The sequence below is a fragment of the Agelaius phoeniceus genome, chromosome 2 (genome assembly GCF_051311805.1).
Source record: "Agelaius phoeniceus isolate bAgePho1 chromosome 2, bAgePho1.hap1, whole genome shotgun sequence".
In the NCBI taxonomy this organism is placed as follows: domain Eukaryota; kingdom Metazoa; phylum Chordata; class Aves; order Passeriformes; family Icteridae; genus Agelaius; species Agelaius phoeniceus.
In genome coordinates, this window is record NC_135266.1 from 4,926,119 (window position 1) to 4,953,385 (window position 27,267).

At 43.4% G+C, this 27,267-nt stretch overlaps 1 protein-coding gene and 1 long non-coding RNA gene across 3 annotated transcripts; one reads left to right on the forward strand and one right to left on the reverse strand.

Moving 5' to 3' along the window:
* Positions 1–1,212: 1,212 nt before the first annotated feature.
* On the reverse strand, positions 1,213–21,167 carry ZBTB21 (zinc finger and BTB domain containing 21). Of its 2 annotated transcripts, none has more exons than XM_054652655.2 (2): positions 20,706–21,167; positions 1,213–9,406 (listed from the first exon to the last, which is right to left on the reverse strand). In XM_054652655.2, exon 2 carries the CDS (start codon positions 9,391–9,393, stop codon positions 6,217–6,219), a length of 3,177 nt encoding a protein of 1,058 aa, XP_054508630.1. In that variant the 5' UTR covers positions 9,394–9,406; positions 20,706–21,167; the 3' UTR covers positions 1,213–6,216. The 2 variants fall into 2 exon arrangements, with proteins under 2 accessions (XP_054508630.1, XP_077027265.1); XM_077171150.1 differs by lacking the exon at positions 20,706–21,167 and adding an exon at positions 9,903–14,936.
* On the forward strand, positions 20,575–24,256 carry LOC129133076 (uncharacterized). The gene is made up of 2 exons (XR_013179765.1): positions 20,575–20,833; positions 22,995–24,256. It is a non-coding gene; the product is annotated as an uncharacterized LOC129133076 (long non-coding RNA).
* Positions 24,257–27,267: the final 3,011 nt, after the last annotated feature.

Here is a 27,267-nt window from a genome sequence, read left to right on the forward strand (position 1 = left end):
CACACAGAGTGACAAGTGCTGGGGTAAAAAGTGCAGGTGAGTGCTCAGCACATCCTCTGTGCAAATCCTATCCTTCCCACTGGATTTGTGGTGTCCCACTGACATCATTCCTACACACCCAGGCAGGGATTTGCACGAAACTTGTGGGACATTAATTCTTGAGACCTTGTCTCCTGTGTTAAACGTGGGTGAAACTGATGAGTGGGTCCAACCACACTGCACAAAGCAAAAATGGCAAAAGAGAGCAAACAGGGAGTCCAAGAAGTTGAGAAAAGTGGCCTAAGTGTTTTCAAAGACAGGTCACACCTAGTGTGAAGACAGGAACTGAGTAAACCCCATTCCCAAAAGATAAAAAACTCATTCTCTGCTTTATGGGAATCCACACACTACATTCCCCCACAGGGGGTTTTGTAGCCATAATATTTTCTGAAAAATCCTTTCCTTAGGATTTTTTCTCCTGAGAAGCTGAGAGGCCTCAGGAACAAAATGTAAGCAATGGTTATCTGCTGCTGTGGAATGCAACAGGTGCATCTGGGATTGGTCTCATGTGGTTGTTTCTAATTAATGGCCAATCACAGTCCAGCTGGCTCGGACTCTTGGTCAGACACAAGCTTTTGTTATCATTCTTTCTTCTTGCTTGCTAGCCTTCTGATGAAATCCTTTCTTCTATTCTTTTAGTATAGTTTTAATATATCATTTTAATATAATATATATATAATAAAATATTAAACCAGCCTTCTGAAACATGGAGTCAGATCCTCGTCTCTCCCCTCTTCCTGGGACCCCTGTGAACACCACCACAGGGTTTTGAAGAGGGACATTTCTGCAGCAAAACTGCTTTGGATGAGAATGCTGCAAAACCAGAAACATTGCTGTGTCTTCTCAAACATCTGGCTCAGTCCAGTTTTAGATGGAGACACTTCCTCCCACAAATCACTGATTGCACATGAAGCAGGATTTGGGCTGTGCTCAAGTTTTTAAGGGATTGTCTGGAAGAGTTGGTTTTCCTGTATTTTCCAGTAAAAGGTTCAGTGAGGCATTTACTAAAACAAACAACCCCCCCATTATTTTGGTAATGTACAAGTAGCACTTACATCCAACAAACAGAACAAAAGATGCTCTCTTACAAACTCACTTCCTACCCTGCAGACACAATGGTTTGTACAATAACACCACCCTCTGCCAAGAGATTCCAGTAGAAGACACAGTGACTCAAAAGAAACAAAGTGTAAGTTTATTGGACGTCAACATTTCTTAGTCAAGATCTAAGTAAAGAAAACACACAGTAGAAAAAGTTGTACAAAGCAGCAATGGATTTACATTACATTAAAGAAAAAGTTGCCTTAAGCTATTAAGTCTCAGTCCTAAAAAAAGTAAAAACCCATCCTGGTGTATTGAACAGATATAGAATGTATAAGGTATACAGGATTATAAACCCAGAGTTGCTTGTCTTACTTCTATAATCCTTTAAAATGACAAGTGATTCGTGTAACTAACCGGAAAACTCTCTAGAAAATATATTGGATAATTCCAATTTCTAGTAGGAAACTATTCCCCTGTACCCAAGCACTTAAAGTGATCCCATTTTCCTGCTTTTTAGAAAGGGACACTGTCAAGAATAAGCCTTAAAATATGTACTTTGTGTATTTTGCACTTAACGCTGAAAAGAGGGTTTGTTCTGATTTTTCTGGACATATATGAATTAAAGCTGCTGCTGCAATAGTGGGAGGCTTGTATCTTGAAAAGATAACGTGTATCACTGAGAGTCTGGAAAAGGAAAAAAAAGGATTGAGTCCTTTATTCTGGAATAGTGAGAGGAAAAGCAACATGAAAAATCAGCTCAACTCACAGAATCCAGTTACATTTTTCAGACATCCTCACAAGAACTGAGGCTGCCCATAATAGAATTTTCATGCCCAAGCAGCTCAAGTGTTATGACTGAATTTGTTTTTAAATTCTTTAATATTATTTATTAATATAAAGTATTTCTAATACAGGTATGTTCATTTTCTGTATCCAGCCTTTCTCTTGATAGTGTCCCTTTTTGTAGAGCAGTTACAGTACAGTTTTTCACAAGTCATTTTAAATAAACAAGACTCAATAACATTAAAAATACTATCAGGCTGTGTTCAGCAACAACAGAAAAAAAATATTTTAACACTGATTCAATAACAGCAACACTAAAAAAACCCCCAACCAAAACAAACAGATAAAAAAAACTCCAACAAAAACCAACCCCCTAAGCTTGTTTTGATTTTTACCTAAATCTTCTGGTAGGAAAATGTAAACAATTTTATTGAACAGTATAGGCACATGCCAGATTAGAGGCTCATGCCAGATATTTGCAGTCTCACTGTTAGAGCCAAGAAATTAGGCATAGTCTGTCCTTATCCCATGGGAGGAACTCATTTCAACACTGGAAGCTTGGAACAGCAAGAGAGAACACGCAGAGCTTTGGAGCAAACCCACGTGTCCCACTTGGGGAAAACGAACAACATCAGGCAAAAAAACCTCCTGGATATTCCTGCCTTGCCTCTTAGAGCTGCTTGGGGTCACAGATAATGCAACATCTCATTTTTGGAACAGCCCAGACAAACTCTGGGCTCACCCTCTCCATCAGGTTATCTCCTCCATCACCTGCCATGGGGTGTTTCCCTCTCCCCTACCAATAACCCAAAACTAGAGACATTTCTGTCACCAGTTCCTGTTTTTGCTGCCATTGCTCACTTTCAAGGTTGGTCGTGGTCCCAATTCAGCAAAGAACTTGCACAGAACAATTTAAGAAAAAAAAAATAAGACTGATCTTATTGGACTTAAGATAGACTTAGAGGCTTTGCCAACACAGTGCCTGAAAGGAAAAAAAAGTCCCAAATCAAAATATATTTCATGGCTCAACACTGCTCCCCTGAAATGCAACACTAGTTTCCACTCCCACTGAAGCAGGATAGTTCTCTGAGATTTATCTGATAGGTTATAAAAATAGCAAAAAAAAGGACAGAATTATAGATTCTAATCTATATATTAAAACATCTGCACGTTCCTGTCACAAATTTTAGAAAAAAAAGCAAAACACTTTTTTATATTTAACAAGACCTCTAACTTTTTGTCACTTCAATACACAGCTATAAAATTAAACAAAATATGATGAAAACAGGCTTTTGCATCAATAAATTTGCCTTTTATTTTGGCTGTGGCCAAACTAGACACTCTTCAAAAGACCTTTATTTATAAACAAGCAACTAACATTTTTTCCCATAATTTAAATTTTAAGACATATATTAAAGTTATATAAGTGGAAGCATATTTATTCCGTATCCTCCAAAATAAACACTTCTATCAAGGGCTTTTTAAGATACTGTATAAAAGCTAATAGAAAACCAGAACTGCTATATAAACATCTCATATTTAAATTTTAGAGATCCTGAATTCCTTTACTAAACAACAGGAACCAAATGTAAAAAAAAAAAAAAAAAAAATCACACAGAACACACTCAAAGTGGAAAACAAAACTTTAAAAACCCCCTCAAAACCAAAGCAACTGAAGAAAAACTTAGGAGGCTACTTAGACCAAAAATATTTCATGGATTGTTTATAATACCTAGTACACTAGGAAAAGGGGTTAGGGTTTCTTCAAAGATGTTGCACAAGGTTTTGATTTAAAGTGTGTAGAATTTATCATCACAGCACAGAGCAGAATCCCAGCTGGAAGTGAGATGGCTGTGACCCAGCTGAGCTGGTTGCCACCTTCCTTCAGAAAGCACACTGAATTTTAAAAGGCTGTAGCTCAACTTTCAGGCTGTTGTGCAGAGGAATCACTGGGGAAAACTTAGGAACCATTCTACAAAAAACACGTTCATATTTTATACACACAGATTTTTTTAAAACATATATAAAGGGTACTTAGCAAGGCTTTACGTTTCTCTGATTTTTAAAACCAGGTTTAAGTGCAATAACCATTTTATTCTGAAATTGTTTCTGGTAAGAAAGAAATTTATAGTTTTATTAGGTGGAATAAAAAAGTCAGTAACTGGAAATGTCACTATTAAGCAAGTACCTTGTTTTAACTGCAATGCCACTGAAAGAGTTTAACTGATACTCAAGCAGATTAGCCTAATCATACTCAGCCACAGTTTGCCTGAAAGAGGACAAAAAAGAACAACATGTTACTTTCAGAGGGGTCTAGTAGCAATTTTAGACCATAAGAAAAACAAAGCAGAAGAGGCTTGAAACTAACATTGCAATTTTTTTGGTAGCTGAAAAAAAATCAGGGGTCCATCCTGAGCTAATTCTTTCAAACTTCACATACAGGAAAAATAGTTAAATATCTGTTGGGAAAAAAAAATGGTGGCACACTTGGCATTCACTGAGAAAAATCTGGTGTGTGCCTAAGGGTGCCCATCCTCAGATTCTCAGAGTTACACTTGTGCTTGATTTTGCTGAATCTCAGCATCAGCTTGCAATTCTAGCTTTTGAACTTGGGATACTGAAAAAACAGTTACACACATGGTTACACAGGGAATTCAAGCCTCACTCCTGCTCCCCCTGAAACTGGTGACCAAACTCCTGCTGGTGTCAGTGGACACAGACTGGGCTCTGACTCAGCAGGGTGGAATTACATCCCCCTTCTCCCAACCCTGCATGCAGGGGGAATGTTGGTCAGGATCATAAACACAGTTTGCATCGTTTATATTCACTCCAACCCACCACCCCTCCACTAAGTTAAAATTCTAGCAAAATAATTTCTCACTGTTGGTTCACCTCCTACTTCTGGGTAAATATTTCCTTGACTTACAGAAAAAATTGGACCCTTACTATAGCTCCTGGTAAATATGTGTGATCCTACTTACACTAAATGCTCCAGTTGCCATTTGAGGTAAAATAATGGAAGCACACAGAATATCTGCAGCCCATTATTACCACAATTTTCAACAAATTGGAAAATTGCAACACAGTCACATATGAGTAAAGCAGCAGAAAGAACTACTCTATATGCATTGTATCCATAAAATGCAGTGATTGTAGTGTGATTTTCTCCTCTGCTTTGAGCTGGATATGTACGCTTAATACAAATTTCAAATACATACTTCTTCATTTATACAGGTGTCTATATAAATATTTACATTTTTAGGTTTTGTTAAAACATATCTTTGTACTTCATGGCTGAGCTTATTACTTGTGTTTAGAAACACAACTCATCTTCTGTCCCTTAACGAGCTCTCTCTTGATGATTTAATAGTTATACATTCCTTTGTAGTTAAAATTACAAACAGTTGTACAAATAGTGGAAACAAAACTATGAAACTTGTCTGACATCCATTCAACCTCAGTTCATGTTATAAACAGTACCATTTGCATTATGATGGCTGTTACACAATGACTTCAGCTACCCAAGTATCCATAGGAAATTAGTCTTTGGGACATTATATAAAGCAAAGTACCCCCTCTCTCAATTTTCCTTAGAAAGTTATAATTAAATGGCTGAAAAGCAGGCTTGCTGCTACTTCTTATATAAAATCTTAATAATATTGCTGACTTTAGATTCTATTTTAATTTGCACAAGTTCCATACAACAACGAAACAAATCTATGTTCCCTTAAAATAGCAAACATTCGTATCCAATAACATCAAGATTACTCAAACTTGAGGTTTATTTGTTATTGCTAAAGGTTTCTAAGACCTAAGTCAATACAGCAAGACACTCCATCCACTTCCTCCCAAACTGCCAGTGCATGGCAACCACTTACATGGAGCTTGTGTGTGTTGGTTTCTTTTTGAAAAACAAATTATGATGTTTGTTACAGTATTTCACTACTATAAGTAGAACCTTCACACTCACAGTTAGAATCCAAATTGTTGTTTCTCTTTCATTTAATATGTAACTTTATATATAATACACACGCACACACCAACATCACGGGATGAAGATCCATGCATACAATCCAGATGCAATTGTATTTCAGTGTCAAATGAAATAAAATAAAATTTATTCTCTTACTATTAGATCCCAGACCACAATATTTTAAATTACTCTGCTTTCTACCTACTAACCAAGTTATAATTTTCCCTAATCTTCAAATCCAAGCAGCATCACAAATTCCAGATTTTCCATCATCATCATCATCCTTTTGATCCTCTTAAACTTGTAGTCTATGTGGCAGGCCTCTGAGATCCTGAACACAGCCCCCCCAAACCAGCTCTGCAAGGCTTCTGTTAAAGCTAATTGTGTGTCTGTTCGTGGCTCCAGAGGCTGAAAGCTGTTTTGAAAGTCCTGTGGCAGAGTTTGCACATGTACTGTCTCTTGAAGGTGATTGCCGAGAGCGGCGGGGCGTGGTAGAAGAGCGTGTCCGACTCCTGCGGCACAAAGAGCTTCTCAGTAGTACCGGAGCTCTCCGGCAAGCCCGTGGGGCTGTCGGGCTCCAAAGGCTGGATTTTGGGGAGTGGAGGGGGTGGGGGTAAGGGTGGGGGTGACGGGGAATTAGCTGGTGGACATATCTCAGGCTCTTTATTTGTGGACTCCTCTGCAGCCTGGGACATGTGAGACTGGAAGTGGCTCCAGAGGCGGAAATTCGTTCGGAAGGCCTTGTTGCACACGTGGCAAATAAAGGGCTTCACCGAGCACAGGAGCTCCTGGTGGCGCTCCAGCTGCTTGCGTAAGGTGAAAATCTTCCCACACTTCTCACAGGGCCACAAACTGGGATCTTTCTTGGAGACTACGTCCTTGGGTTCCCTGCTCGTTTCGGTGACCTCGTCCTCTATGTCATCTGCAGGCTCTTCTTTGATCTGGATCTTAAACTGCTTGGAAACACTTAAGTCTTCAGGCAGGCATGAAGAGTCTTCAGAATCAAAATTGATTTGTTCTGACGAATCACTGAACACGCCGTCCTCCTTTGCAGCAACAAAATTGTTCATTTTATTGGATTCCGACTGCGGAGGCAGCCGAGAGGAACTGGTGACTTCTCCATTGTGATCCATGAGAGGCAAAGAGAAGTTCTCTGATGGAGCCATTGTGTTCTGATTGTGAACTTCAACCTGATGGCGCCAGATGCTGAAGGATGATTTGAAGGTACGCATGCACTCAAGGCAAGTCAGCTTCTTGTACTCACACTTGCTCTCATGCTCGTGCTTCAGCTCTGGAGAAGAAAACCTAAGGCTGCAGTAAGGACAGACAGTGGCGTTCCTACAGAGCCGCTCGTGGTTTCCCTGTTCAATAAGCGAGGAGAGCTTGGCATTGCAGAGACGGCACTGATAAACCTCCTTGTTTTCCACTGGGTTTTCAATATGAATGTGATCTTTCTGCTTAGGAGCCTTATTCCCTCCAATGGGCTTCTCCCCAGGGTGCATTTTTATGTGCTGTTTGAACTGGGAGAGGAAACGATAAGCTTTCCCACAGTAGGTACAAATATAGGCTCCTTTGGTTCTCGACCTTAAATTCCTTTTGATGACTTGTTGTGCTTGGGAAGCCGACTGGCCCTGAAAGCTCTGCTTGCCACGTCTCAGTTTCACAATCAGAGCTTTTTTGATTTCTCTCTCCCTCACTATATCGATCAGTTTTCTTTGGAATTTTTCATCCAAAAGGGCGTGTGAACTGGAAGCTGGTGAGGGATTCTTCACGATTCCATGTTGTGTCTGGCAGTGCGTCCACACTTTGAAATTGGTGTGGAATCTCTTGTGGCAGATGTCACAAGCATAGGGCTTCTCTGGATTGTGATACATGTTAACATGGCGGTGAAGACCTGCTGTTGATCTGAAAATTTTAAGGCAGTGTTTACATTTAAATTTTTTATTTGGTCTTGCTTCTTCCATCTCGCTGTATTCATCTTTGCTGACATCAGAATCAGGGAAATCGGCATCAAGGTGCGTGGGGCTGGAGCCTTCCTCAAAGTTCTCTTCTGAGCCAGGAGAACCCCGCTCATCCGCCTTCAGCTTCTTGAACGGTAGCCTCCGATCATCCTGGAACCTCCTTTTGGCTGGAAGTCCGCTTGGTTCCTTACGGTCATCCTCAGTTTTAAAAGCAAAGTCTTTGTTTGCCGATGCTGCAGCATCGCCCACTGTGACTCGTATGATGTCAGCAGGATCTGAGAGGGGACTGCTGGGCTCAGTTTTGATCCTCACCTCCGAGAGAGGGGAAGCCACCTCCCGATCCGTTGACTGAGAGGCACTGAAAGACCTAAGGCGATGTGGGTGTATTACCTGTGGCTTCTCATCCAAGGCCGACTTCTCCGATGACTCTTTCGAGGATGACTTTTGGGATGCAACATTAAATGTCTTCTGGGAATCGTTAGTTCCCGGTGAGGAGCATGAGGATACCTGTGCAGGTTTTAGGTCAACAGAAGGTGAGTAAATAGGAACCTGGCTGTCCATGGACAGCGACCTTCGAAGGAGACTTTTTACAAGGGGCCCACTTCTGTCAATACTTTGGTTTTCTGGGCCAGACCCACTAGATGGGATTACCAGCCCTAACTTGGAGTAGTAGAGCAAATTCCTGTCTTCCCCTTGACCATTTCCTTTTCCTGCCTCTCGCAACAGAAACGTGGATTCTGCTGCCCCACGCAGAGACAAGACTGGTGGACGTGGTCTTTTCAATGACATCTCTGCCACTTTTCCTCTCAGAAGCTGAGCGCTGCTTCCTGGCTCACCACTTGCCATTTCTTTCTCTGCCAAAGACATCTGAGGCAGTACCATTGTCCTTTTCACTAAAGCACCTCTGCTCTGATCCTCCACGGTTCCAGAAGTTTCATGAACCTTTGTATAGCTCACAGGGCCTTCTTTCAGCCACCTCCTTTCAGTCAGTGCTAAGTTGTGAAGGGTTTCAGTTGGTTTTGTTACCTGTGGTCTGCTGCCGGCTTTGACAGCCACAGAGGGTGAAGGTTTAGGAGTATGGCTTAAGTCGTGTTGTGTTTGATTTACGCTTTTCGCTTGTGCTTCAACTCTGTTCTGACAGACGATGACACTTCTCTTCTGAGAACTACTTTCATCTTCATCTTGGTAGAGTATTTTTTTCATAGGACAAGAAGGAAAAGGAGCTTGAGGATTCTTGGAGACAATGTTTGTAAGAAAAGATATTCCAAGGCTGTAGCCCAGTTCTTGCACAGCTGCAAGGCTGCCTTTCTCAATGAACAAGGATGAAGAATAAATGTAGTTCAACACATTATCAAAAGCATCTGGCTCGCAAAAGTCGAGCTGAAACACTGACTGAGACTCATTCTCCTTATTTGTGAACAGAGTCTGGAAATATTCACTGCTGGCAGCCAGAACATTCTTATGAGCTCGGAATTTCTGGTCTCCTACGATCAGCACAACGTCACACAGCTGTCCCTTGAGACGCTCCTCGTTCAGGGTGCTCAGGAGGGAAATGGCATGTGCTGGATTTATGTAATGCAAGAGCCCCTCCATGATTCTGATGTCCCTGAAAAAGAACAACAACAACAAAGCTGTAGGTGGTTGCCTTATATGAACTGTTAGAGACAAAGTAAACACATCTCCTGTACTTTGTAAACTGGCTAAACCACCATCAAACAGCAATTAAAGAAACAGCTTGTGTGGAGGAAAGGTTTGGGAATGAAACACCACTGGTAGCTCCAAAATAGCACAGGCATGGGAAGAACCAGCTTATCTGCCCACTGTCAAATATCCTTTTAATTGCTAATCTTACACCAAGGATATTGCACCTAACTAACTGGGGGATGGATGGATGGATGGATGGATGGATGGATGGATGGATGGATGGATGGGCTGTGTTCTCTTCCTGTAATACACCTCACCACAGGGAGGAACAGTTCAGTCATTTCACTCTTGATCATCTTTTTCTCTGCTTTAGCTCTATAAAGATCTATCTTGACAACTGGACTGATAAACTCTGGACTCTTGGATCAGGTATATAAAGCTTAGTTATAGCAACTCACCTTTCTGAGGCTGAGCAACCCTGACAGCCCCCTGCTGACTAGACAAATTTAGGGGATTTTGTTGTCACTTTTAATAGGATGATGGAAAAGGCATTAATACTGGGAAGGGAAAAGGAAACAGCATTATTGTCTGTAATCTAAATTCATCGTGTTTACTTATGCTTAATAAGTGCTGTTAATATCTACTTCTAACTGTATGTGCCACTTAAAAGTGCACTGGCAGGATCTGGTTTCTGGGAAATGTCAGTTTTCACTGAAGTATCCCTGCATTGCTTTGCTCAGGATGAAAAGCACTCAGAGAACTGAAATCCCCATTTCATTCATTAGCATTAGAGCACTTTATGCCCATAACCCATATATCTGAGGAACAGTTACCCTTGGCTGCATCCAAGAGTACAATAAGGACAAATTAATCTGCACTGCAGAAATCTCCATGATGCATGTGCTTCAAAACACAGCCCGTTCCATACTTGGTATGTCTTGATAACTCAATATACTGCTCCTGATGAGAGTTTAACAAAAGATAACCAGGTTTTAAGTTAAACAAAGAAATTCAATGGCAGGAGTTGCAATTTATATATCTGTGCACAAGAACACACATAGAGAAATCAACAATATTCAATTCTCTTATTTTTTTCATGGACACTCTCTATACTACTTCCATGGTGGTTGTAAAACAAGTCAGTGTCTGTTAAAAAAAACCCAATTCTCTTACTTTTACAGCTGATTTGAGAAACTACTTTTTAGTTTCATTTGTACATGATATATGCAACTACAACAAAAAGGTTTCATTGTTTACCAGCTTACAAGCAAAACTGTAAAGTTTATCAAAATAACCAAACAGTGCTGAGAAGCTACAACCCCATGGTTAACAAATGAGGATGGTAAATCTTAAAACTAATGGGTATAAATAAGTGATCAAAGTCTGAATTGGGATTATTGAGAAATGACATAAAGGATGCTGCATGCAGTGTCTCAGGGCACTGATCTTATCAAGGACTGAGCTACCACTTCTACACCTAAAAATACCAAATGAGTTCATAGTGACATGGCAACAGCAAAACCAGAATGCTGTTTCCTCACCAGATCAGTCTTTACTGAGTATTTCAGTGCCTTGCAGTGTCATTTCATAAACAGTAATTTATCCTTAATTCACCTTAGATAGCTATAATGCATAATTCCCCCACACCTCCATCTGTAAAAAGCAGTGCAGTCAATCTCAATTTGAGAAAGCAATCTGGTTTGCTTTGCTTTCTATGTTTTACTTAAGAACACTGGGAGGATGGAGGTGGGGGTGTGAGGATGGTGGTTCACTACCCTCCTCCTTTGTGGATGCCACTGCAATTTAAAGTGGCAGAGTGTGGCTGGCCCTAATCCAGTTTCATGGTCTGAGCACCCATTAACAATTACAGAGTTGTAAGTGCTCCAGGAGAGCATCTTTCCCTTCACCTGGAAGAAAGTGAGTTTCCAAACTCAAGTGATTCCTCTGGAATGCAAGTTGCAGAAGGTAAATGGAGGTAGCAGATCAACAGAGCTTAGGAAACTTTTAACTGTGGTGTAGAGACACCCAATAGAAGCTGCTGCACAACCCACACTTCAAGGACACAGTGGAAATACAGTATTAGTCAAATGTTTTGAAATATCTTAAGATCTTTCGTTTTAATCTGCTTTGCCCTTGTGTTTTTCAAACTGGCAGAGTAAACACCATGTAATTACTATGTGTCCCTCTGCCCACATAACCCAGCAGTGCAGTGTGTAAAATCTGCAGGACTAAAGCAGAATCCAGCAGTCTCCCATCCTTCTGGCCACAGTTTCCTTCTTCATTCCTACAACAACTTCAAATCATCACATGAAACACCGCAGACATAAACACCCCTGCAGTCACTCAGGGTGCAATTTAACTCTGTCACTTTAACAGTAACCAAGGCTGCAACGTACACAAATGGCAAAGGACCAAATCAATCCTCCAAAGGCAGCTTTAATCCTGGTATTTCCTAATTCAAGGGCTTGACTTTCAGCTTAATAGCCTTTAGACACAACAGGCAGAAATTAAACAAACAATAGCAAAAAAACCACCAGGACTGTTTTGCAGAGCCATTTTAAGACATTTACCCAGATCATGTGAAAGCCTGAAATATTTAGAAGTAGAAAAAAAATCAACCCAAAGAATACCCGAGTCAGAGTAGAATGTGTTAAAATTTCACTACATGAACACTTTTCAATAACAAAGTTGATCCAAGTCATCCCTGCTCTCTTGTGTTCACCTTACCTGCACACTGCAGGTCACTCCTCCTTCAGCTGTGCCAGTACAAATATTTGCAGGCCCGTATGACGTAGCAGAACAGACAATAAATAAACACCCAACATTATTTCTTTTCAAATGCTGGTCGATTTTTTTTGCTGATGTGAACCACATCAGGAACTACTGCATTGGCATAACTGAAGAGGCAGCAATAGAACAGCCACAGGAGGCAAGAACTGGTTCCCCAAAGCCAGTGCTTGGCTGCCTGTGCTTAGCCCCACACAAAAGCTTGCGTAGATACACGAACCTGGCAGTCTCCTGTAACACCAGATTTGGTTCCAGGTGTTTGAGTACTCCTACTTCTCAGCTGTAGATTGTTTTGTGGTTAGCTACCTCAGATCTTTCCTCCAGATAATCTGCTTTTATTCTCTCTAACCCTTTTTTTCCAGCCACCTTCACTACTGACTGGAAACAAAGCTTTCTACTTTTCTTCCATGATGTTCAGGTGACATCATGGAAACAGCAGGAGCACATCAGGAAATCTCCCACAGTCTGGTGGCAGGTGCCTCATGCCACAGCAGCTGCTGGTCCTCAGGAGGAACAGTGACTAAGTTTTGACTCCAGACCCAGGAAGGGCCAGTGCAGCAGGAACCTCCCAGAAGCCACAAAGAGATTTTAGTGTCAGCCTTCACAGAATCACAGATGGGTCAGGCTGGAAGGAACCACAGTGGGTCACCAGGTCCAACCCCCTGCTCCAGCAGGGCCATCCCAGAGCACACAGCACAGGATTGTGTCCAGATGAATCTGGAATAACTCCAGCAAGGCAGACTCCACAGCCTCTCTGGACAATCTGTCCCAGTTCTCTGTCACTGCACAGGGAAGTTCTTCCTCATGTTCAGGGGGAACCTCCTGGGCATCAGCTCTGCCCATTCCCTCTTGTCCTGTTCCTGGGCACCATGGAGCAGAGCCTGCTCCACCCTCTTGCCCCTGCCCCTTTAGATATTTATACACATTAAAGAGGTGCCCTCTCAGTCATCCCTTCTCCAGGTTGAACATGCCCAGCTCCCTGAGCCTTTCCTTGTAAGGGAGATGTTCCAGCCTCTAATTCCCTCCTTCAACAGCCCTCCACTGATCTCAGAACACTAGATTTCAAAAGCCTAAATACCATATTTGGTATAACATTGTTTTTATGTTATATTTTGAACAAGGACAGAAAAAGATGCCTCCACTATTTCAAAATAACCTTTGTAAAATGAAAAAAATCTCAGGAGAGCTCTTCACAAGGGAAGGGTGAAAAAGCTTAATCTTAGGCCCAATAGTTTCTTGATCTTCAATAGCAACCTCCCTTTGAAGTGGTAGCTCCCCTTCCTTTCCTCTGCTCCTTACTCTCACATCTCCTCCCAGCCCTGTGCCTTTTCCTTTCACCAGCTCTGCTTATTTGATCTCCCAGTGAGTTCAATTCAAGTCCTTAAAATTAGGCAGGGAACAAAAATAAATAAAATAATTCCAGAATTTTAGATCTGTTTGCTATTTTCTAGGATAGGCAGCTTAATCAGCTCACTGAGAGGCCAAATGAGCATCAGGGTTCCCACAAGAGGAGCCAGGCAGCTGCCCATTCATTCTTTGTCAGGAAGTTGTTCCATCAGCTTCCTCCATCTGAAATTTCACCTTTAGAAACAACAGAGCCACCAACTTTACAGCTGAAACATCCTAGACAGAATCAGGCAGATATTTATGTGTGGTTTCAGTGCAAGCTGCAGCCTCAAATACATGAGCAACTAAGAGGTGTTGATGTTGCCTTCTGCCTTCCACAATAAGGAAATCCCTGTCAGCTGAAGCTCTGTTAACAGCGTGCTGGGGGGCAGTGGGAAAGGGGATGCTCTGAAACCATCCCTGAGATGCAACATTGCAGCAAGGAGGTGCCAGGGCTGCGAGGAGGAGCAGGGGGAAGCAGAGAATGTGAGGATGAAGGAGAAAACACACAGAAGAGACAGACACTGAACAGGGGTTAAACAGGTAAAACACACAAGAAGCACGGCAGGGACAAACCCACTAAAGAAAGCAAAGAAATGTGGATTATAAGACTCAGCCAAAAAAATACAAGTGACTTCCTGAGGCATCCCCTGGAAAATGCAGGAATATTGCATTCATTTGAGTGCTTTGCTGAGGATCTGATGGCTCTGACAATTCTGGTGCTGTTTTAGACACCAGAAGAGTAGAAAGGTCCCCTACTTGTCTGTCACAAGTCCAGATGAAAAAGGAACCTCCACTGCTGAAGATTCTACTCAAGGACCCTATGCTGGATTTTATGATTTGAATTTGACAACAGTTTATAAAATGTCTTTTCTCCCATCAACAGCCTTTGCAACACAGATATTCTTCCACAGCACAGACAGATTTACACATCCCCCTATATACCCCCAAAACCTGTAGGTAAAAGCTGTAAATCCACATAGGAATATTGTTTGCATTTCTAGAATCTTTTTCTCCCTAAATACTTAAATAATCTCTTGCTGCAAGTTTGGGGGTTCTGTCTTCCTGGATTTAATGAAATGAGATCTCACTGCTATGGCTGTTTTCCACTGCAGACAGCACTGTGAACTCTCCATGAAGACAAACGTTTCTCATTTCCAATAGGTCAGCAGCACAGAGAGACTCACTGGCATGAAGACAGGCATAAAATCAGATTAATAACATGCTTGCCAGTGTGTGAAACTGATGGACTCATTTCTACCTGTTTATCCTCCACACATATAAAAGCAGAAATTTAGGGAGAGAAAGAGAAGAAATTTTATAATCATAGAATCACAGAATGGTTTGGGAAGGGACCAGTTCTAACCCCCCTGCCATGGGCAGAGAGCAGGTTCCTCAGAGCCCCATCCAGCCTGGCTTGAACACTTCCAGGGGGGGAAGTGGGGCAATCTGTGCCAGTGCCTCACCACCCTCACAGTAGAGAATTTTTTTCTAATATCTAATCTAAACCTCCTTTCAGTTTGAATATTCTGCAGTCTATTTTGCCCTACGCTCTAGACAGATAATTAGCAGCTAACCTGACACAGACGTGAAACTGGCTCAGAAATTAGAGGCTACTTTTCACATTCAGATCATAGCCTCAGTTTCACGTTCTGACACTTAAAATAGCTCCCCCTGACGTGCAGCAAACTACAGAATGTCAGCGCACAAAGCCCCTCTTGTCATTGCCATTCTTGTTTACAACCCGGCAGCAGCTCAGGGTGCAATTCCATCTTACTCTCAGAGCAGTCTGAGCAGGGATCACTCCTGCAAGGAGCGGCCCGTGTCCCTCCTGCCCCTCTGAGGAAGGGCTGCTGGCTCAGAGCAGGCAGGATCCAGGGACAGGATGGAAGGGACAGGGCAGGGAAATGCTGGCTGGGAGCTCTCAAAGCTCCTCCTGAAACATTTAGTGAAGATTAAATCACATCAAACACAATTTGATATTTGTCCTGGCTTCCATGATTCGACTAAAAGGTGTGTAACTCAGCCTCCAAATTGCTGTTAACTAAATCGAAATATTAAAAAGTTTAAGAACACCTTTCCCTAGGAGTACTTAATTTTTCATTCCCTTGAAATGTTTGTTTTGTAATGCAAAATACAAAGCAACGTTTGCTTTGTAACGTTGCAAATAAACTCTCTGATGGGACAAGTCTGAAAGGCTTGATGGCCATCAAATTTAAACACCTACAGAAATCTCACGTCCAGAAAGACTTCTTGTCATTTTTTTAGTAAGAGATGCTTGAAATTTGAAGAATTGTAGACCAAATGTGTACACTTGTACTATTTCTACCCATTGATTTTATTGTTTTATTGGCAATGCTGAGATATACTTATCAAATTGAGTAATATTCAGTCATCTGCTTTATTAGATGAGACACATTAACTGGACTAATTCACATTAAAAAGTTGTCAACATACAGCTTTTAATTTTGCTAGTGTAGTAAACATGACAAACCCTAATTGTGGTCATATTTCTATGATTATAATGGTGCTTTTTACAGGCACAGTGTATTTTGGATGGGAAGGGAAGCCACACACCCCTGTAAGGTACTATTCTATCAATAGAATTAGTGTTAACACTAAAGTTTCTTTAAGAAAATGAGACATGAGGGGGAAAAGTCGTACATTTAATCTGAAAAATGCAGAATATAAAAGCTGAGCCTAAAAAAATTCCAAGTGAGAAAGTTATGATTCAGGGAATGCAGGTACCTTCCTCCCACTGAAGGGATCCAAAGAAAATGTTATTCAGCCATCACTGATTCTGGCCAAGATACTGGGAAGATGATACAGGAAAAGACAACAGCAATTTTAGCTGAGTTTTACCTTAAGAGATTTCAAGCTCATTGAATAGCATGTAGAAGATTTCAGTTTACTCCAGTCCACAAGCAACTGAAGGTAGGCTATGTCTTATATGGTTAAAAAAAATAAATTAAAAATCCAGCTCCATGAACAAGAGCACTGTATTTTCTTTACTCCTCAGAAGTATTTATGAGAATTGAGATGGTCATATTTTTACTGGATTTCCAGGAAATTTGGCCCTTAACCTCAACAGCTGAAGGACTGTACTCAGTTATGTCTTGGTACAGAGTAAACAAATTCCTTTTGGTTATGACAGAGTGTGGCAGTGATTAGAAATCACTGTAACTGCTGCTTTTCCTTCCATGGCTCCTAATTTGCATTAAAAGGGGCTTTGTGAGGCATATTTACTGTCCCAAGTACTCCGTTTTTTAGAAGATCTCTGAAGATACTCACAAATGTGTCCAGAGCAGACAAATGTGTGAGGGGCAGACTCACTGTGCCCTGTGTCAAAACTGTCCCTGCAGTAACCACACCTTGTCAGAGGCTGATGAGGATGAATTGCAACCTAAATGTTACTCACACTGTTCAGTCCTGAGGTAGGCTAAACCTTGGAGAAGGAGATTAATGCTGCCAGACAAAAAAGGGAAAAATATTTCTTCTTTTCCCAAAGAATGCAATTTAGTTGTATACAAATTACTATCAAAGGAAAAGTTTTGTGGCGTTTAAAAAATTATGTATTTGGACAAAGGATTTTTCATGTCTTTTCATCACAGAGTACACGGAGAGAATTTTCACAAGGAGGATGTGGTGTTTCACTGCATCTCAGAGGGAAAACCCCTCAACAATCAAGACCAGAGGATTTTAAAACTTGTGATATATTTTATTTATATACTTTTAATATTTGTGATGGACAGCAAGACTGATGAACGAATGGGGGTGGGGATGAAAGGAGCTTAGGAAGATTGAAGACTTGCCCAACACTTTCTTTCCCTGTTCACAAAATAGGCCTGAACTGTTCCAGAACAGCAAAAAGTAGTCAATAAAAAAAGACAACAAATTTCTTTTTATTTCACTGCTGATTGAAAGAAAATAGAAGAGAACTGATGTCTTTAATATTATCAGGGAAAAATGGAAACACTACAGTACAAAGACTAATATTAAACTACAACAAATATTTGGGAAGGAAAGGGAACCCCCCCCTGCACAGAACACCTATTTTAAAGCAGGGCATGTTGCAGTCTTTCCATGACTTTGCTGCTTCTGAAGACTTTTGCTGCTTTCTGAGGATCCCAGATCGTTACATGAGACAGATTTCAAAATGAAGGCGCTCAGTTGCTCAAAAGTTTAATGAGAGCTGAAATTATTGCAACTGCAGCATGTGACTCAGAGCACAGCCCCTCCCAGTGCAGAGCAAACCTTGTGCTGATTACAGCTCAGCTTCCTCTCCACTCCGAGTCCACACTTGGTCACACACTCAAGTTATCACCATTTTGCAGATAAAGCAAATTTCAAAACCCTGAAAGCTCCAGAGGGTTGGTTTTTAACAGTAACTGCTTCACATCCTGAAGCTCCAAACAAAACAGCTTCAATAGAGTAAGAAAGCTCAAGGCTTTCTGCCAAGTTGTCCTTTTAAATCCAAAGGTTGATCTACCCCTAACCAATATTGAGGAAAGTGTGATCAGCCAGATGATCAGAGCACTTAATTCTCTGAGTGCAAATATTCTCTAGCATCACACACACAAAAAGACCCCCATGAGTTCAGAAAATGTAATTTCTCAGTAATATCCAGCTCCTACTGATCCAGGGGGTTCTCAGTGCGAGATGGATGTGGCAGAGTATCACCCTGGCACTGGGAACATACACATGGGAACAGGAGGCACAGAAGTTCATATTTATCACTGAATGTACAGCACAAAAAGGACTTTGGGAACTCCCTAAAAGCTGCTGCCAGCTTTATATTCAAGAAGAATGCTAAGGTGTTCTAAAGGATAAGGTACCTGGAACATTGCAGCAGAATCAGGGGAGCTCACAAGTGGTGAAATCCCCAAGGAATCCTGGTCTGGCTCTGCAGCTGAAAACTCCAGAGGTTCTAATTTGTGACATCTCCCTGCAAGCCCCTGCTGAGAACATGTAAATGACAGCTCTTGAAATGGTCACAATCCAGCCAGGATGGGTGGACTTTCCACAGGTAAACACAATATTCTTAAGAAATTACAACTCTGCAGCATATGGGTGAGACACACATCTGAGAGAATGGGATGTCAGAACCCTTCCACCCAAGAGATGGCCACATAATTTGGGGGGTTTTTTTTGCTAACAAGGTTTATAAAAACAGTTGCTTAAATTTGCTCCAAACTTCCCCTCAAGAGGATCACCATAACGCTGGTGGAAAATTTTAGTCAGAGCACTTTTGTCAGCATGAGCAAAGTCAGAACAGAACACTAAACCTACACATAAAACAGTACTAGGTTTACCTGCAGTGTGCACTGACTACTCCTGATTTAATACCAAAAAGACTTCCTGTACAAAAATACATTTAAAAAAAATCTAGTTTCACATTAATTTATCTAAGGATAAAACATTAATTTTAATTTAACTACAAGATATTCAGTGTATTCACAAAAAGCTTTGTGATTGTGATGAATTACACAATCTCTTCTGTAGGTATGTACAGCCTACCTACCTCTTACTTCCACTGGGAGTCCAACTACAAAAAAAAAAAAAGAGCTACTAAAGCAATTGCTATTTAATTATTAAGATGAGCTTACTCAGTACACACACACTCCACAATTATTTCCTGTCTAATAGTAACTCCTTGAAGTTTTTCTTCTGTTTATTTACATGAGCCTCATCCAATCTGAACATAACTTCAGCTTGGATTTTACAGAGGATTTATAGCAAAGTTCTTTCTGATAGCTGTGACCAGGTAAAACATCTTCCACAACTTTCTGCACAGCCCACCACTGAGGATTTCCCCACCTGACTGTGAAACGTGCTTCATCCTTCTGATGTATAATCCAGCCCAAGAGTGCTCGGAGCAGCAAGCCACACTTTGTTTACAGAACCACAGAGTGGGTCAGGCTGGAAGGGACCACCATGGATCATCTGCTCCCACCTCCCTGCTCCAGCAGGGTCATCCCAGAGCACACGGCACAGGATTGTGTCCAGATTGTTATTATGTTCTGGAATATCTCCAGTGAGGGAGACTCCACAGCCTCTCTGGACAACCTGTCCAGTGCTCGGTCATTGCACAGCAAAGTTCTTATGTTGAGGCGGAATGTCTGTGCATCGGGTCCCAGCATTGCCGGGCACCACCGAGCAGAGCCCGGTCCATCCTCCCCTTTCTAGACTGACAGACATTGATGAGGTTTGGTACCTGCCTGCACTGACACGCGGGGACCTCGCTGGGGGGAGATGAAACGCGTCTCCCTTCCAGAGACCCCGGGGAGGAGCCGTGGCACCCCCGAGTCACGGCCCTCCCGGCGCCTCTCGTTCTAGAGCTCGGATGGCAGCGGGAGCAGAGCCCGGAGCCGCCGGCGGAGGCGGGGGAAGCGCCGGCCCGCCGGTCGCTCACACCCCTCGGGCGGCCGCTCCTTCTCACCACGGGTGCCTGGTATCCCTCACAGCACCGGTGCCTGGTCTCCCTCACACCACCGGTCCCCAGCGTCCCTCACATCACCGGTCCCTCACGCCCTGCGGCGGCCGGACCCTCGCGGCCCTCACGCCCCGCTGCAGCGGGTAACGGGCTCCTGAGGCGCCGCAGCCCCAAGAAGCCGGAGAGCGGCGCGCCTCTTCCCGCTCCCCCTCTCGCTCCCGACCCGCCTCTCCCCGCCTTCCTTCCATCCATCCATCCATCCATCCTTCCTTCCTTCCTTCCATCGCTGCCGGCCGCGCTCATGCGCCCTGAGCGCTTCCCCCGCGCCTCCCCCTCGGGGCTCGGGCCCGGGCGGGGCGGGCGATGTGGCGGCGGCGGCCGCGGGCACCTCCCGCCCGCTCCGGGCGCCTGCGCCGCGCCCCGCCAAGGACGGGGGGAAGAGTTTCGTAACCGGCGCATGCGCGCCGGAGCCGCATCCCCGCTCGGTGGAGGAAGGGGGTGGGGGGGGAGAAGGAGGAAAGAGGAAAAAAAAAAAAAAAAAGGGAAAAAAAAAAACACCTCAGAGTTACGTCAGGAAAAGACGGATTTGTGCGCGGGGAGACCCGCGCGGCGCGGGCAGCCCCCGGGACGGGCGCGACACGCGGGCGCTACTCACCCTGTCCGCCGCCCCCCCCTGCTCGCCCCCCTCGGCGCCGCCGCTCAGGGCTCAGCCCGCGCTGCCGCCGCCGCCGCCGTGATTCCATCCATCTTGAATTTGACGTCATCCCACAACCGAGGGATGAGGTCATCGCGGGGAGCGCTCGTCACGTGCGCGGCGCCGCGATTGGCCGGGCCGGGGGGGAGCGGGGGGCGAGGGGGCGGCGCGGCGGGGGGGGGGGACGGCGGGGGGAACGGGGAAACGGAGCGGGGACGGCAGCGGGGATCCCCCGACCCGACCGACAGACAGACCGACCGACAGCCTGCCCGGCCGGCCGCCTTCCAGCGCGGGCAGCACCGCCCGCAGCGCCACGGCCGCCGCCCTCAGCCCGCCCCGCCGCAGGGAAACTGAGGCAGCGGCAGCCGGCGCCGCGCGGGTGGGGGTGGCCCGGCACGGGGGGGAACACACACACATGGAGGGGACACACACACGGAGGGGACAGACACACACACACGGAGGGGGCACACACACACACACACGGAGGGGACACACAAACACACGGAGGGGGCACACACACACACACGGAGGGGACACACACACGGAGGGTCCGTGTAGCGGGGACAGAGGGGTTCGGGAGGTGCCGCTCTGGTAACCCGCACCCTCCAACGCCCCCCCCGGGCTGTGTGCTGTGGGTGTGAGGGGACCCCGCGTGCCGCGTTAGTGCGCGATTCACCGACATTTGTACTTGTTTCGTCGTGAGGTTTTATTGTGGTGATTGTTATTATTATTGTTGTTACTATTATTGGGGTTTTTTAGGTGTAGGGGTTAGGCCCAATGCGGTCTGTGAAGAAGCACCGTGCCTTGTGCCACGCACTGTGTCCCTCACAAGCCACCCCCCAACCCCTCACATTTCTGTCCCCCTCAGAAGCCACCACTGTGTGACATCAAAAGTCACTGACTCCCCCAAGCCACCAATATCCCATTCACTACCCACAGAACCCCTCCCAAGCCACCCAGTATCCCTCAAAAACCACCCACTGTCCCCCTCAAAAGCCACCCCTGTCCCCATCAAAAGCCACCCTCAGACCCCTCAAAAGCCACTCCTGGCCCCCTCAAAAGCCGCCCATTGTTCCCATCAAAAGCCACCCACTGTTCCCCTCAAAAGCCACTCTCCAACCCCTCAAAAGCCACCACCACCCCACTCACAAGCCACCCACAGTCCCTCAAAGGCCACCACCGTCCCCCTCCCAAGCCAGCCCACCACCCTCTGTTGCCACCAGGGACACACAGCCCAGATCCCGGTGGGTTTTGGCTCAGCCCCTTTGTAACTGCTGATTTGAAAAAAAATCATAATGGCCATTATCATTGCTTTAGGCTGGCTTCTCATTGTGATTATCCGCTTTGAATTAAATACCTGAATAGGGCTTTATGTGTCAAAATGCAAGTATTAAAATAGAAATTAAGAATTACAAGATTCCTCTTGTTTTTGTCGAAGGCTAATCTGGCGCTTTATCTTTTCATTAAGGACAGCTCTAGAGATTAGCATCTAATCCCATACATGTTTTCAGTGTGCTTTCAGATATCCCACCTAAGTCACAAATACTCTGAAGCAGCTGTAGAATCCCTGGAATGTTTTTAGGGATGCGTTTAAGCCTTTTTTGCCAAGGTTTTGTTGCAAATGGGCTAAAACCCACATAAGGAAAGGAGATGTACCTTACTGGGTCTGGCTCCTTTTCCCCCTCTCCAGATCTTGGGGGTTTGTTTTGTCATTGCTGGCTCTTTTGGTAGCTTTGGAAACCGGGGAAGCTACTTGTGAAAGGAGTGGGGATTTTTTCACTCAGGGACTCGTGCCCTGATGCGAATGTGGCTTTGTGAGCCAGCACAAAACCCCAGCAAAGCTCTTTGGAAGAGTTCCCTGCTCTGGTTTGCCGTGCAGACAACTGCTCTGGCACGGGGGCTGCTGTGGTGATGGGAACAAACAACTGGGAAAGCACTTGCATCTGTTCCCATAAACCAGTTTGTGCAGTGAGGCTGGCTGTGCTGCCAGGGGAGGACTTGGGGAGCTAACCTGAGCTTTCTTCTTTTTTTTATTTTCTTTTTTTTTTTTCCTCATGTGTACTAAGTTACTTCTCAGCCAAGCAGAAACTCGTTGGTCTTGCATAATTTCTTAACTGTGCTTCTCCGAAAGGGCCTGTGGCACAGATGGAGGATTCTGTCCCAGAATTACCCTGCTGAAAGGTGGTCTTACACATGTGTGTGTGTCTTGCTGTCCAGGTATTTATTACCAGTTTTTTTTTAATTTTTCAGGTTCCCCAGTGAAAGTGCAGCCAGTGGAACAGAGCCCATGCAGTGCCTTGTATAATTCTGTTGGAGAGAGTCCAGAAGAGGCCACGAAATTGATAAGAGCACTGGGGCACCTCCCCTAGAGAGACAGGCTGGGAAAATTGGGTGTTCATCCTGCAGAAGGTTGTGTGGAAACCTCAAAACACCTTTCAGAATCTGAAGAGACCTGCAAGGAAGCTGGAAAGGAGCTCTCTGTGAGGGAATGGAGTGACAGGACAGGGGGGAATGGGTACAAACTGGAAAAGGGGAAATTTAGGTTAGATATTAAGAAATTTTTCACTTTGAGCATGGTGAGGCCTTGGCACAGGGTGCCCAGAGCAGCTGTGGCTGCCCCTGGATCCCTGGCAGTGCCCAAGGCCAGGTTGGACATTGGGGTTGGAGCAGCCTGGGGCAGTGGGAGGTGTCCCTGCCATGGCAGGGGGGTGGGACAAGATGATCTTCCAACCCTTAATGTTCTGTGATTCTATAATTTTGTCATTCTTACAAACACATGATTTGAGAAAATTCTAAATGCAATCCTCCAAGATTCTGTGATTCAAAAAGACATAATCTGGTTGTATTTCATGATTGAGTCTGATTGACTTGATGTTTTTAAAGTTTATGCTTGCTTTATATTCCTGTAAATCAGATTTTTCTTGATCCTAATAATATCTAGGGAAGGAATTCATTCTCTAGAATGATTGGGGGTTTAAGTTGTCTCTAAGTAGGTTAATTTTGTCAAATGTACCATTCCCAATTATTTGAATGTATTCTGGTTCTTCAAGATTAGCTTGTTTATGAATGTATTTTCCAACATTTCTAATTTTAGATGCTTTGATGGGGGGCTTAGTTTGATATATTTTTCATCTTTATGTATGGTTGCAGCTGTTATTACCAGGTGCATGTTTGTTAAGTATAAGGTTTGTTCTCCATTTGGAGTATCCAATAACTGCTCAGATTAACTTTGGATCATACTTGCCAACAAGCTTTATCACTGGAATTTTGTTAAAAACTGAGCCCCTGCAAAATGTAGAATGTAAAGAAACTTCAGAGAAAATAAAGGATGATTATACATGGACATTGTGAGCAAATAAACATGTAAAAGCTGAAACACTTGCACTGGTTGAAAGTATGAGAATTACTGGTTTTCATTGTGTAAATATTGCACTGAAAGGCAAAATTGTGTACTCTGAATAGTTCAGTGTTTTTGACACTAACATTTTCAATATAAAAATAGTTGAAATGAAGTCATATCCTGGACATAATTGTCTTTTTTTTTAGATCTGTAGTTTCAGCTCTTTTGCATGTTGAGATCCTAGAATTTTCTTTAATAAAGATTTGGACCTTATGAGATTAATTTAAATCTAATTACATCAGGTTCTTTTCCTGCAGAGAACCCAGAAGTAGCTCAGATACCCTGAGGCCCTCCTCTGTTAGCAGCTGGGAAAGAGTTTTGCAGAGAGGAGTTTGGTTTTGAGGGATGAGAGAGGATAAGGACAGAAGAAGCTGCTTCATTTCCATGGGGGAACCTTGACTAGATGGAGGTGCTAACATTTTTCCTCTTGGTAAGTTTTCTTTGAGTCTTCTGTCCATGTGGAGAGACCTGTTCTGTACTTTGGTGGCTTTGGGAGTGTCCTGCTGGAGCACCTTGGCAATGGGGCTTCTCCAGCTCCAACTCCTCCTCTAACCAATGTAAAAGTGGAAATGCAAAAGCCCAGGCACAGGGGTTTTGTTTTGTCTCTTGTTTCTCACCAAATCCTCTGGAACTGATTGTTGCCAAGGACATATTGCAGAGGGAGATGGTTAATCTCTGAGAAACTGCCTTCTGTCTCTCTGCCCCTGAAAATCTTACAGTGGAGCAAATGCTGTGGCTGTCACCCCATTCCTTCAGACACCAGCCTCTATCCCAGAACTTCTGGGATGTGGAGCACAGTTACCTGGGATCACAGGACACACGTGAATGAACCCATTCCTTTGAATGCAGATGTTCCTGGGAACTCTCTTCATTGTTTCCAAATATTCTGCCAAAAGTTAATGACTTGCCAAAATGCAAACACAGAATCTTCCACCACTTTCTCCTTGCTGACAGCTCTGCACTGTAAAGGGTGCCTGGATTTTTATTTATTTCTTCTCATGTGTTCAGATGACACTTCCTATAACAAATACTAGCAGGTAAAGTAAGGAATCTTACTTTTTCTAGTTAAAACCTGTCACTTATCTTGTCATGAAAGTAGAGACACTTCCAGTATTCAGAGGGAAAACCAGACTGTGAGATACACAATGTGAGCATTAAAAAAAAATTTCTATTTCCATTACTGGTGTGATACAAGGCACACAGACAAGAATCTTCCTGAAGATGTAAATTTCTTACCAGGAAAATAGCTATAATACAGAATAATGTAAAACTGCCTTCATTCCTGGTATTGCTTCTGAGTGCCAAGTCTTGAGCTTTTTTAGCTGTCAGCCTCATTCTTCTGCAAATAGCACAATCTAGTTAATATTTTCCACTTGGAGCCCACATGCAGCAGCTTGGACAGGTTCAGATAAATGGTGCCAGACAGTGGCAAGCTGGGTGGCAATATTAACCTGGAAAGCTGTTAAATTGCAAGAAACACATTCTTATTTAAAAAGGTGATTGTTCCACAGGTTGGACTATGATTCAGAGACAAATAAGCCACAGGTATTGGTGTGTGGTTTTTTTAAGTGGGCAGACAGTCATGGGTTACTATGATTAAAGCATAAAAAAGGCTTCATTTGCAGCTAGGAAGGGGTTGCAAATTCGTGGGTATTTCTAAAAAACACGTTGATGAAAAGCTGCAGGAGCAACTGAAATAGAAAATCTGTCACAGTGCAGCAGATACGGTGCAATTTTGTGTTAGCAGCTCTCCCAGCTCTGTGTAACTTCAGCTGGAGTTTGGTGTCTGAGCCTTCTAAAATTAAAATCCTGAGTATTCTGATTACAGTGGAAGTGTGTAAGAATATTAAAAAGTGGCTTTGGTTTCCTAGTTACAAGTGTGTTCATCCAGCTCATTGTGTATGTAAAGAAATTCGGGAAAAACCAAATTGAGAGATGGATGATATGGCAAGCATTTTCTATAATTCTGTCCAGACAATAAGTTCAAGCAAGGAAAAGCAAGAAAAAATAATTTTCTGGTGCTTATTATTAAAAAAAATAAATGGGACTTATGTTTTGGTTCATGTTTAACAAAGTTAATTTCCAGGAAGAACAAACGGAATGATAGTGCAAGATTTTGCTTTAGTACAGTAATTCTGTTAATGTCCTGATTTCCTGTAAATGTGGCTTTAGGGATCAAGTTTCTTGGCAGAAAGCAGCGTGGCTGTAGCCTCAGTTCTTGAGAAGGTTCATGTAAGTGAATCAGAGAGAGCACCAAAGAGCTATTAGGGCTCTGGTACACTGGAAAAGTGAGCTTGATGCTTTCACTCCTCAGTATCAGTCAGTTTGGCCTCAAATGACAACATTCTGGGGTCAGAGATTCCACAGAGATGGACAGCAATTTCCAGAATTTCAGCCAGTCCATTTGTGCTTGTGCTTGCTGAGATGCTACAAAAGTGTGGTGTATGTGGAGTAGATGATTTTTCTTTTCAGCAATTGTATCCAAGTGTTAAAGGTGATGTGTGGTAAGTTCTTGTCAAGCAAAAAGTGCACAAGCTAGGAAGGAAAAGTATTGGCTTGCTGAAAAAATATGTTTTGATTTCTTTGTTTCATCAGATAGTGCCAGGGCGCTGTTGTGTCACTAATTTAATTTAATTTCTGATCTTAACAGGCTGGTTCTTAGATGACAATATGTATATTTCAAGGAGAATTTGCAATTTATAACAACTTCAGACTTATTCTTGTGCTTTTCTGTGCACTATAAAGACATGCCCATGGTGTGAGATGAGGAATAGCACTTGCTTTCAGGTCATGAGCAGCAGTTCTGCCCTGTGACAGCTGAGGGACAGCTTTGCATTTCTATGGCCTGGGCACCCCGACTGATGTCATCTCCACATGGATTTATTCATTACCGAGGGGAAGGCTCAAGTGGCAGAGCAAAAATAGCCAAGATACGGAATTATTGATGTCTTTATATTCAGGCTACTGACTGAATTTATTGTCGATTCTGGACTGTAAAATTACATTCTATGCATGATGAATTCAGCCCCCAGAACAGAATGGGGATTTCTTTAGGAAGTGTTGCTTTTCAGTCCTGAAGGACAGAAGCAGTGCACTGGAAGAGGCCTTTTTGCTTGACCTGCT

What these genes read in the sequence shown, in the direction of transcription:
- ZBTB21 (XM_054652655.2), bottom strand. Translation starts at nt 9,393, where the DNA reads ATGGAGGGGCTCTTGCATTACATAAATCCAGCACATGCCATTTCCCTC.